The sequence below is a fragment of the Gossypium hirsutum genome, chromosome D05 (assembly GCF_007990345.1).
Source record: "Gossypium hirsutum isolate 1008001.06 chromosome D05, Gossypium_hirsutum_v2.1, whole genome shotgun sequence".
NCBI lineage: Eukaryota > Viridiplantae > Streptophyta > Magnoliopsida > Malvales > Malvaceae > Gossypium > Gossypium hirsutum.
This window is the reverse complement of record NC_053441.1, coordinates 17133654-17146562: the sequence shown is the minus strand read 5'-3', so window position 1 is coordinate 17146562 and position 12909 is coordinate 17133654. Positions and strand designations below refer to the sequence as shown.

General features: G+C 34.8%; 2 protein-coding genes across 2 annotated transcripts; both read right to left on the bottom strand.

Moving 5' to 3' along the window:
• Positions 1–315: 315 nt before the first annotated feature.
• LOC107905471 (jacalin-related lectin 3) lies at positions 316–3299 on the bottom strand. The gene is made up of 7 exons (XM_016832130.2): positions 3153–3299; positions 2854–3063; positions 1983–2450; positions 1671–1907; positions 1222–1590; positions 914–1132; positions 316–824 (listed from the first exon to the last, which is right to left on the bottom strand). The coding sequence occupies exons 1-7, from the start codon at positions 3153–3155 to the stop codon at positions 528–530; spliced, it is 1803 nt and encodes a 600-aa protein (XP_016687619.2). The 5' UTR covers positions 3156–3299; the 3' UTR covers positions 316–527.
• Positions 3300–4270: 971 nt separating this feature from the next.
• Positions 4271–8093, bottom strand: LOC107905470 (pentatricopeptide repeat-containing protein At1g19720). Its single transcript, XM_016832129.2, has 3 exons — positions 5165–8093; positions 4868–5034; positions 4271–4748 (listed from the first exon to the last, which is right to left on the bottom strand). Exon 1 carries the CDS (start codon positions 7948–7950, stop codon positions 5278–5280), a length of 2673 nt encoding a protein of 890 aa, XP_016687618.2. The 5' UTR covers positions 7951–8093; the 3' UTR covers positions 4271–4748; positions 4868–5034; positions 5165–5277.
• Between the last annotated feature and the right edge of the window lie 4816 nt (positions 8094–12909).

Below are 12909 nucleotides of genomic sequence, written 5' to 3'. Positions count from 1 at the left end.
AATTTTAGTAGTAAAAGGATTTAATTGATATAAACTTGATAATTTGAAAATTTAATTAGAATAATTTGAAGTTTAAAAACCAATATGATTTAGGAAGGTTTGGTGAATTAACTTAGTGTTTAAATACACCTAAGTAATAACCGGATTACGTGCTTCCAAAAGGCTTGTGTAAAGAAATCGGAATTCGGGCCGGTGGAGTCAGATATGTAGCCAAAGAGGCCCATAGTTTGATGTGCATCTTTTTGTTTTATGCTCCTTGCTCTCATCTCCTTATGCAATCGTTTAATTAATTAAAAGAAAAAAAAGATGCTGTTATTTAACAAACATAGAGCATACACTTTCATTTATTTTATCAACTCAGAGATAGAGATTACAATAACAATCCTTCAAGTCAACAGGACCAGAGTGAACCTGGAATTCGATTGGGCTTCCTTTTTGGTGTGTGTGAATCAAGATAGTACTAATTCATTATTTGGTACCAGTTTCATCTTAGTTATACTAAACCAAAAGAGCAGAGCAATAGATCTTCAACTGAAAATTTTGAAGAGAGACATCTTAGAGGCTTTCTGATTTCCCAGCCAGTGCTGCATATGAACTCCAATAGCATCCAAGTAAGAGCTGCATCTCCCATGGAACCCCACCACCTTCCCCTGTGTTGTAGTTGAAGTGAAATATGTGCCTACCTCCTCACCGAATGGACCGTACTTCCCTCTGCTGGTATAAAATGTTAACGACCTTATAACTTTGGATTTCTCTTCTTCATTTATGGAGCCATAATAGCCTGATATGCAGATAAGTACCTCGTGCGGGTAATCCAGTTTTACCTGCAACATCAAAGATTATCGTCAGGCAAAAAAAGAGGGGAAACAAAAGCACATGTTGAAATTTGGTAATGAAGATATTTAAGTATTACCCTATGTGTGGTGGTGCCTCCATGGCCTCCATGTCTTGGAGACCAAACAGATTGTCCATTTCGATCATACTCGATTTGAATCGAGCAAATAGCTTCAGATTTGGTAATAAATATTTGCTTAATCCCAGAATACACTCCGTCATCCCATGCTCTCCCTCCATCCCCTCCCCAAGGACCAGGTCCGCATGGTGATGGTTCTTTTACAACACCACAAGCAACCTGAGAAAGTTTTCCGGAATTAGGCACCAGACATTTAATTTTAAAGTATGTGTTTAGAATGAAACATACGTACAAGTATGATGAGTTACCTCTTCAACTGGTCCTCGCCTTGCTAGAACTAGTTTGTTAGACCATGGAGAGTTATCGATCTCAGCTATAGGCCTTTCACTTTGGATGATTGCTTGGGAATAAGATGGTTTTGGAGGTGGTACTTTCCCTTCCATTACATGTACACCAACAGCATCCAGGAATAAACCCTCTCTGCCAAGGAATCCAACAATCTTGCCTTCATTCATTTTGTTGGTGAAAGAAGGTCCTTGTTCATCTCCATATGGTCCATGTTTTCCTTTGTTGGTGTAGAATGTAAGCGACCTTATTACATTAGGCCCCATATACATTAAAGGCGCAAACGTTCCTGTGATGTGTGTCAAAATTTCTGATGGATAATCGAACATTATCTGCAAATAATGCAACAGAAGGTCTATTAAAAGAACTGGCAATATTGATATTAAGTCTATAAGAGAAAAGCCAGACTCACTCTTTCAGTTTTGAATCCTCCGGTCCCTCCATGTTTGCTTCCCCATACTGCTTGTCCCTCACGATCATAGCAAACCTTCATTGATACAATTCCAACATTGCGTGATAAAACGATTTGCCTTATCCCAGTATAGGTTCCATCATCAAACTTGGTTCCACCTTGGCCACCCCAGGGTCCATAAGTTAACACTCCTTCCGGTAACCTTGGAGGGACTTTCATAGGAGTCCGAAATGGAACCTTAAACATGCAAAAAGAACAAAGAAATTATATCATTGCGCATACGAAAGCAATAACTGATAGTGTATTTCTTACCTTGCTTTTGGTTTCTACATCACTCGAATCGTCAGAGCTACTAGAGCTAGAATTTTGCCTTATGAGTTCCCTTGGCTGGGGATTCACAAATCCATCCCTCTGCCTCACAGCTAGAACAATGTCGTAGCTTTCTCCAACACTTCCCTGGATCACTGAATAGCCACTTTTTTCAGGTCCGGTAGCAGCTACACTTTGGGCATGAACAATAGGCTTTGAAGGGTTTAGTTTTAGGACTGGCTTTGAATACACTCCAATTGCATCCAAATACCAACCACTCCTCCCACGGAATCCAACAATCTTGCCTTTGTTCATTGAGAAACTAGTTCCTTGTTCAATACCAAAGGGTCCATATGCTTTCCTGTTGCTATGGAAAGTTAGCGAACGAACAATAATTGGTCCTCGTTGGTTCAGGCTCCCATAGTACCCATGGATTGAAGTAAGAAACTCGTCTGGAAAATCAAGTTTGACCTAAAGGAATTTATATTGCACAACGAATATCAGCCAACTGAATTTTGCTGTGAACTATATATATAGCAATCTATAAGAATTAAGAAAGATCTGCCACTTCATGCTGAACCTCAAAACTCAATACAGAATTCAATGAATGCTATGTATTTTAAACATCTCCAGAAAATTTGAAGGAAAATCTAAAAGAAACATACCTTTTTCGATCAACCTAAGCTTGAGATGACTAAAGAACACTTACTAAAGTTTGTTAAATTACCATTTAATGTAAACTTGATATTAAGTACAGTAGTCAGTAGTTGTTTTGAGGAATTTCAATGCATGGAAAATTGTAAACTTGCTTCATATGAAAAGCTTAAAAAGTGCTTAAGAACTTGTTAGCCAAATCAAGAGATGAAACACTGACCTTATCTGTCTTAGAGCCTCCATTTCCTCCATGCTTCCTTGACCAAAGAGAGTTCCCTTTAGTATCATACTCAATCTGGACTGAGTCAATGCCGGATCCATGAGCTATCACCAATTGCCTTATCGTGCAGTAAACTCCATCATCCCAAGAAGTGCCGCCTTGGCCTCCCCATGGTCCAACTGATACAGGCTTCTTATCATCCTCAGTACTCTGCCAACATCGTGGAGGAGAATTTAATTAACCAGAAAACCAATCAATCAATCGAAAACCAATGGTAAAACTTAAATACTGTTGGTTACCATTTCTGAAGGAGCAAAGACTTGGCAGGTTAAGGTGACCAGTACAGACGTAAGAAGTCGGTTTAGAACGGCACTGAGTAAGTGGCTGAGATATATGATATGTATTTATAAGCAGAAAAGAGGGGGTATTTTTGAGTTGAATATTATGGACTAAATATATAGTTTTCAAAGCCTGCATACTGCTGAAGAAGCTTATTCTGTTTTCCACTTTGAAGGGAAACAATTCAAAGGAAAGGAATCAGATGCACCAAAAGCAGTGTCTTGATGAAAAGAGCTCTTATCTTCTGCCAAGAAATGTTCCACCCTTTTTGACGGTCAGGATATTGAGATGCGAAATTTCGGGAAACTGTGCACGGACATGGGGGAGAATCATAAATCATGAATTCCCTGAATTTGAAGATGCGTTCTTCCCCCCTCGTCAGCAATTAAAATCGATTTCAAATTAACTTTCTCCTTTGTCAGTCATGTCAAGAACCTTAACTGAAACGTTGATTATTGCTTATTATTAATGGTTAAGCAGCGGGTTTCTGCTTTGTCAAGCAACTGCATCCAATTCATGGAACATTTTTTCCGTTTCTTTTCTTCTTTCCATTTCAGGAGATAGTATAACCAATATACCGAATTGGCAGCGATTCTGACAGTGATTTGATGCAAAGAAAACTTTCTGCCAATGTAGTTTCTGGTACACTCGATGGTAACTGATAAGCTTGCTCTTTTATGTTATGTAAGCACCTTTTGAGAGTGATATTAGAAATGAGGCAAATCAGCTTTAACATTTTTGTGTCCTGGTCGTTGTTGATAAAGTTATTTTGCAGCCGCATCTTCTGCCAGATTGCATTGCCAGATAATGTGGAATTCAGCATCTTAGTATCCACTCAAACAGCCACTCTCGTCAAATTCCAAGTCTATCAGGGCTTTCTTTCTAATCTCTGCAGCAGCAAATATTCTTCGAATATTTTTGTTTGACAGACGGGAGAAAATTTGTCATCATTAGATGAGCCAATGGAAACATTCCCAATTACCGCCTCTGTTCCTTTTGCATTGGATCGCAAATTAAGATTTTCGATGGAGGATATTTCATCAACAATTAGGACGCCGTAAAAGATCAACTCAGGAAATTAGAATTGTAAATTCATCATTTATAATGGAAAAGAAAAACGCGAGGTATCATACAGGATAGGTGAAATTCAAAGCCAAATGCAGGCAGCACAACCTTGGAATATATGTTTCACTGGAATTTCCAGGTTTAAATTGAATCTCGACAAAGATATATTTCACATCATCTTGACAAGTAAGTACCCTTCATTCAGCGAAGTATATTATTCCTTGTTGATTTAAGCACGGATGGAAAATACGACGTGCTTTATGACCGTGATGCTCTACAATTGGCAAGGCCTATCGCAAGGGACAATCGGAAGTTTCTTGTAACAAGACGCCGTAAGCCCACTTCTGAATGCAATATGCCTGTAATTAGAGTACCTTTTAAGATCTATTTAGTAGGTCTAGCCAAGAGTCCTCGAAAGAAGACATGATCCACTGCAGTAATTAAACTGGACGAATTCAAGTTCCAAGTCCTTGCAGGACTTCCTGAAGCTTCTGCAAAAGTAACAACTAAGTTTTAAGCAAATGCAGTAGGCTTAAATGATTTTTAAGTGAGAAGGGCATGAAAAGGATCTCAACTAATAATGGGATAATATAAAAGATGTTATGCATACCGGCAAAAAAGTAAAAATCCTTGCAAATGCTCTACATCTTTCTCTGTCAAAAGCAGGACTTGGATGGGATAGAAGAATATCCCATTAGCCACTCATGAGTGTAAATAAATTTAATTCTTCAGCGACCAGCGTCCCATCAAATCATCAGCTTAAGCTTCTCACAAAAGCTACAGAAATAATTTATATAATATAAATAATGATTATACAAATTAATTGCCAGAAGAATAAACATGATACGCAAAGTTCTCAAGATATGCGGTAAAGCAAAGTAAATAACCAAAAGTCATATGAGTGCACCTTTTTTACATATGCGCTCTAGCATAGAAGATTGCTGTAGCTTCCATGATAATTTCTTTGCATTTGGATATGACAAATCCATGCAAATAATTCTTACGTTCAGCATAAGTACTCTACCAATAATCTCCACAAGAACAGCGCCCATTCTTAAAATGGTGGAAGAACTTTGTATCACTCAGATATATCTCACACCCAAATCTCAAGGAAACATACTTGGCAGTTAAATGGCAGTTCCTACACATTCTGATGTTTTTAACAATCCTTATACTTTGAGGGGAAGAAGGTGAGCTGATCAAGGCAAAAGCTATTGCAAGTTTTTCACTATGAATGCCGCCAATTTCCTCTTTCTCTTCTTCCTCGATGAAAAATCCACCGTGATGGTCATCTATGTTCACTTCTCTAGTGATGTTTTGAACCCATGAATGCAGAAGGTTTGAGGATGGCTTAGATTGATCACCAGTGACAAATGCATGCACCGTATTCCTGACTTCAATCCAGCTGTGCCCAAGAGATCTCCGTAATGTGCTCTCTTTTTCAAGCTTTCTCACTTTTGAAGAGTCATCCAATTTCCCACACAAGCTATATATCTGATACATTAATTGGTTAATCACAATATTTCCTGGTTCCAAATCAAGTAACCGTTCCCCTGCAAGGACAGCCAAAGCAATATCCTTATGAATCCTAGAGGCAGTTAGCAAGGAAGTCCAAACAGAGGAGTCGGGCTCTATAGGCATGTCTTCAATAAACTCCATTGCTTCTCCAAGCCGACCAGAGCGGCCATAGAGATCTATCATAGCTGAGTAATGTTCTATGGCTGGTATAATCTCATAGTTGTCACTGATGCTAGAAAAAATCTGTTTTCCCTCATCCACCATTTTGGCAATACCACGTGCAAGGATAATACTTAAAAAGGTACCTCTATTAGGTTTAATCCCCAACTTTCTCATCTGATCGAAGAGATCCAGGGCAGCATCAAAACAACCATGTAAAACATAACCGCCTATTATTGAGTTCCAGGAAATAATATCTCGAGTCGGCATTCCATCAAATATGTTTCTAGAATATAATATATTACCTGACTTTGCATAAGTGTCTATTAGAGAATTTGAAATAGAGATTACAAACTCTAAATCCCTCCGCAAAATACAACCATGGATCTCTTTCACCTTTTTCGTAGCAATTAAATTCGCACAACCAGGCAAGATACTCAATATAGTTACTGAATTTGGACTAATGGAGCATGATTGCATTTGTCGGAAAACTCCAAATGCCTTGTCTATAGCCCCAAGTTGCACATAACCAGCGATAAGAGCATTCCAAGATGCTGTATTTCTCCTAATCTTTCCATCCTGTTCAATTCGTTGAAAAAGATCCATGGCTCGATCTTCATCTCCATTTTGTATGTATCCTGAGATCATTGTATTCCATGTAATCACATTGGGCTTCACATCAGATTCTTGCATTTTGATAAAGAGTTCATAAGCCTTCCCACAGTACCCAGCTTGGCAATATCCAGCAATCATTGAATTCCAAGTATAAACATCTTTTTCTTCAATCATATCAAAGACTTGCCTCGCAGCTTCCAGTTCCCCGCACTTAGCATACATGTCAATAAGGGAGTTTCCAACAAGCACATTATCAGTTCTTCCCATCCTAAGGGCAATTGAATGAATTTCAAGCCCCAGCTTTAATACTTTCAAGGATGCACAAGCGGAAACTGCACTTGTGATAGTAACACCATTAGGCTTGATCCCAGCCAAAAGCATCTCCTTAAACAAAAACAAGGCCTGCCACCTCCTACCATTTTGTGCAAGCCCCGAGATCATTGAGGTCCAAGTAAAGACGTCAGGACTTACCCTAGAACTCTCCATCTCCTTCATCAACCCCAAAGCCACATCACATCGCCCTAACTGATTATAACTATTAATCAATATATTCCATGAAACAATACACGGTTCTATGCCTTCACCCCACATCCCATTAAACAATTTATAAGCTTCATCATTCTCGCCCTTCTGACAATACGCCAATAACATTGAATTCCAAGTCACTCTATCCCTCTCGTTCATGTAATCGAAAAACCTCCTCGCAGACCTCAATTTCCCACACTTTGCATAAACAGCTAAAACCGAATTACTAACACGTGTATAACAAACCATCCCCAATCTAATTACTAAAGAATGCAGCAATCTCCCGGTCCTAACATCCCCACAATTAGCACAAGCTTGCAAAATTCTCGGAAACAAAAATTCATCAGGCAAAACACCATCTTCCATCATCAAAAAGAAAAGTTCCACAACTTCCTTCCACCTCGACACTCTGGAATAGGCACCAATCATAGCAGACCAAGTGTACAAATTCTTTTGACTCATTTCATCGAACACCTTACGAGCATCAGCAAAGGACCCACATTTCGCATACGTGCTGACAAGTTTGGTTTCAACGAACGGGTCACTTTCTTTAACTAAATGGATTCTGGCATGGAGTTTTCGACCCAAGTCGAGAGACCCGAAATCAATGCAAGCCTGAAGTAAACTAATGAAGGTATTGGGTCTTACCTGAGACCCACTGAGAGCAATTGAATCAAGAGCGGCTACAGCTTCAGCTAGGCGGCCGCTTCGTGCGAGGTACTTTACATGGTTGTCGGTGATTTTTGGGTTTTTGTTGTTTTTTGTGTAAGTAAAGGAGAGCTTGGTTTGGGGTTGAGAAAATTCAGATAAGTTGTCATGTTTTGTTGGGATTATTACAGGAGGTTTTGAAATACAAGTAATCATCAGATTCTCCATTTCTTAAAACTAATTTCTGAATAATCTCTGCCTCTCTATGTCCTTTTTTTCTCTGTTAATTTTTCATTTTTTGCAGTGTGTTTTTAGAGCTTAAAAGATAATGGGATGGATTGAAAGATAACAATTTCCAGAGGCGTGTGTGGAAGAGGAAGGCTTTGCCTTGCTGGGCAGTGGGTGTAATCCTCCGCAACTGGCTTCTTTGTGATTAATGTGACCTCCAATTGAATAAAGCCACGTAGAAGCAGACTCTGGATGTAAGTTGCCACGTCGGAATAGATATCGAATCCGAAATCAAATGGACCCAATTCAAGCCTGCCTCCATCCAATACATTTTAGGGGGGGTTTTTTACACAAATAGGGTAAGAAAAAAAAATTACTCAAATAGAGTGTAAGAAAAAATATTTACTAAAATAGGTTATTTTTTTATTGGTGGCTATTAGATAGGCGCCAATGAATAAAAAAATAATATTTTATTTTTGAATAAAATATTTTTTTAATAAATTTTAAAAAAATACGGGTCAAAATACGGTCAACAGGTCAGGTCGAGTCGGGTGGCGCTTATCAAGTAGGCGCCAATGAAGGTGCCTCATAGAGAGGCGCCAATGGTGGCATTCTGCCCACCGCTGCACGGCTGCACCAGCAGCATAGTCTTATCCCCTCATGTTTGTTTTTTTTTTTTTGCCTATAAGTAAATGGTCCCAACATGCAATGGGCACGGTAGAGAAAAAAAAAAGGAGAAGAAGAGAAGAAGAAGAAGAAAGAAAAAGAAAAAGGTAATGTATTATTTTAGTAAATAATTTTGTTTATAATTTAAAAAGTTTATAGTTTGTGAATTTTTTAGAAGATATTTTAGAAGATATTGTGAATTTTTTGTTATTAATTATTAATTATAAATTATCTATATTTAGTGTTTATAGTTTGGATTAGAATTTTGTATGAATATTCTAATTTTTTTGTATTAATATTGTAATTTTTTATGAATATTGTAATTATTTTATAATTAAATTTGTATTTATAGTTTTGGATTAGTATTTTGTATGAATATTGTAATTTTTTATGAATATTGTAATTTTTTTGTATGAATATTGTAATATTATAATTTTATGTGAATATTGCAATTTTTTTGTAATGAATATTGTAATATTGTAATTTTGTATGAATATTGTAATATTGTAATTTTGTATGAATATTGTAATGTCGGGATATATTGTAATATTGTAATTTTTGTATGAATATTGTAATTATTTTATAATTAATTTGTTAGTAATTTAGGATTATGTTATAAATTTTTGTGTTTGTAATTATTTAAAATTTAATTTACTAGTAATTTAGGATTAAGCTATAAGTTGTTGTGTTTAGTTTAGTATTTGGTGAGTTTAAAATATAAAGTTTATAAAAAAGTTAAAAATCATTTTATTAAAAGTTTAATTATAAAAAATTAAAAATCATTTTATTAAAAGTTTAATTATAACTAACTTTTTTAATCATATAGTTGTTGTTAACTCATTTAATTTTTATGTAATGTAACTTTTATATAATTTAGTTTAATTTCATTTTGTATTTATTTAACAGTAATTATTGATTTTTTGAAACAAATTAACTGAATTCATTTTTTTTGATTGCAGATTTGTAGGAAATGGGTTCTCTAAAAATTTTATTACCATCTCATTAATATTGATTTAAGTTTATAGTACTTGATATGTGATTATTATTAATTAGAGAACTCATTTCCTACAAATCTGCAATCAAAAAAATGAATTCAGTTAATTTGTTTCAAAAAATCAATAATTACTGTTAAATAAATACAAAATCAAATTAAATTAAATTATATAAAAGTTACATTATATAAAAATTAAATGAGTTAACAACAACTATATGATTAAAAAAGTCAGTTATAATTAAACTTTTAATAAAATGATTTTTAACTTTTTTATAATTAAACTTTTAATAAAATAATTTTTAATTTTTTTATAAACTTTATATGTTAAACTCACCAAATACTAAACTAAACACAACAACTTATAGCTTAATCCTAAATTACTAATAAATTAAATTTTAAATAATTATAAACACAAAAATTTATAACATAATCCTAAATTACTAACAAATTAATTATAAAATAATTACAATATTCATACAAAAATTACAATATTACAATATATCCCGACGTTACAATATTCATACAAAATTACAATATTACAATATTCATTACAAAAAAATTGCAATATTCATATAAAATTATAATATTACAATATTCATACAAAAAAATTACAATATTTATACAAAATTACAATATTCATACAAAATACTAATCCAAAACTGTAAATACAAATTTAATTATAAAATAATTACAATATTCATAAATAATTACAATATTCAGACAAAAAAATTAGAATATTCATACAAAATTCTAATCCAAACTATAAACCTATATATATAGATAATTTATAATTAATAATTAATAACAAAAAATTCACAATATCTTCTAAAAAATTCACAAACTATAAACTTTTTAAAGTATAAACAAAATTATTTACTAAAATAATACATTACCTTTTTCTTTCTTTCTTTCTTCTTCTTCTTCTCTTCTTCTCCTTTCTCTCTTTTTTTTTTCTCTACCGTGCCCATTACATGTTGGGACCATTTACTTATAGGCAAAAAAAAAAAAAACAAACATGAGGGGACAAGACCATGCTGCCGGTGCAGCCGTGCAGCGGTGGGCAGAAGGCCACCATTGGCGCCTCTCTATGAGGCACCTTCATTGGCGCCTCTCTATGAGGCACCTTCAATGGCGCTTACCTGATAGGCGCCACCCGACCCGACCTGACCCGTTGACCGTATTTTGACCCGTATTTTTTTTAAATTTATTAAAAAATATAAAAAAATATTTTATTCAAAAAAATTTATTATTTTTTTATTCATTGGCGCCTATCTAATAGGCACCAATGAAAAAAGTAACCCATTTTGGTAAATATTTTTTCTGACACCCTATTTCAATAGATTTTTTTTCTTACCCTATTTGTGTAAAAAAACCCCATTTTAGGCCTAAGCCATACAACCCAAGCTAATTGAATATATTCCCTTTTCAAAATCTAACCTAAAAATCACAAAATGTTTCATAGTTAATTGTTATTGCAACTTAGCAAAATCTAAGATTTTTACACAAAGAATAGAATTCCAGCTCTCCACTTGTTCAATAAAAACGAGTTTCCATGATGAATTCTTCTTTTTAATCAAGACGGCTAGCAAATTTCTAGAATGATCATTGGGTAAAAGATATTGGCTCTCTTTAAATGCATCATATAAGCAGAGTATATATCGATGAAACTCTCCATGTTTATGATTTGGTCAAAGCTGGTGGAACTTGGAATTGGCATCGACTTGAATTGCTTCTTCCTCGACACATTTTAGCTTGTATTGCAACAATTTTACCGCCTACACCAAGCTGCAGATCCTGATCAACTTGTATGGAGGATGTTTCTCTTCTTCTGAAACTTACAAACTTGTTGAGAGAAGAGATTTGCTACCACAAAAGGATAACTCGATTTAGAAAGTTAATACTCTCCAACGAGTAAGGGTCTTCTTATGGCTGCTTACTAATGGGGAGAGAGACGTGGAATAGTTGATGATGCTCACTATGTGCAGTGTGGTGGACTTGTGAAAACAACAATTCACGTTGTGCAAGATTGTCAATTTTCTATCACGGTTTGGAAGACTATTGTGCCTAAAAATATTTAGACTTATTTATTTAATTATCTGTTAGAAACTTGATTGAAATGGAACATCATGAATGAGGGAAGGCATCACGAAAATTGATGGCGAATGGCCATCTTTCTTCTCAATCATGTATTGGCTACTTTTGGAAGGGTTGAAATGAATTCATTTTCCAACAAGCAAGTAGTAACAGTAACAATCTGATTTCAAAATACATGGCTTAGATAAGAAATATCATTAATTATAAATGTATGGATCAACTTATGTGCAGCACAATCACTCGTGATAATTGGTATCCATCTGAGTAAGGATGGGTTAAGCTTAATATAGATGGCGCACTATCGTTACAGTACTCTAATCCTGCTATTGGTGGTTTTCTTCGAGGTTCATCATGAGGTTGGTTGTTTGGGTTTGCTATGAAGGTGATAAAGGATGAGAAGGATGAACGCGAAAGCGGATCGTAAAATTTGTCAAAGTCGCGGATTTGACTTAGGACTCTAGACGTTCGGAAAGAAACTTAGATTTTGACACAACTTGAAACGAAATTGAATCCAAGTCAGATAAAATAATTAAAATAAATAACTAAAATAAAATAATAAATCAAAGATTAAGGAAGCGAATAAAGAAGATAAATGGAAAGATAGAATATGGCGTGTAGAAGTCTTAAGAAGCCTTGAAAATACGAAAAATCCACAACCCCCTTCAAGCGGCTCTAATTTTCCCTCCAAGATAGAAACCTTGGCAAGAAAAAGTTTGAAGATGATCCCCACAATCTAAAAAGATTGTTAAAAATCTTCTAAAAGAAACTCGAGAAATTCTTGAAAAGAAAAACCTAGAGAAAATTTATTAACTCAAAAGAGAAAAAGAATAACAATGAATTTGTCTAAATTGTGTACAATGCAAAGGCCAATATATAGGCTAGCTAAATATATCTAAATACTAGAATTATAATTTAATCTAAACAAAAAGTATTCATCAATAGATTGATTACCTTGAACAATGCATTGAAGTCTCGTTGAGACCTCTCTATAGTAATGAGAAGAAATGTAACGCTTTCGCATCATTTGCTTAAACTCGTCTCATGTTTCAATTACCGTTTCACGGTTTCTTTAACGATCAATTCCAAGTTGAATCCACCAACTCAATGCATAATCTGAAAATTCAAGGATTGCCAATTGGACTTTTTCCTCTTCCTGGCATTTATAGTAACGAAACATAAGTTCAATTTTTAATTCCCACTCACAA

Coding starts and splice junctions, on each gene's coding strand:
- LOC107905470 (XM_016832129.2), bottom strand. CDS start 7,950: ATGGAGAATCTGATGATTACTTGTATTTCAAAACCTCCTGTAATAATC.
- LOC107905471 (XM_016832130.2), bottom strand. Junction 2,451..2,853: donor GAGGCTCTAAGACAGATAAG/GTCAGTGTTTCA, acceptor AAATTCCTTTAG/GTCAAACTTGATTTTCCAGA. Junction 1,133..1,221: donor GGCGAGGACCAGTTGAAGAG/GTAACTCATCAT, acceptor AAACTTTCTCAG/GTTGCTTGTGGTGTTGTAAA.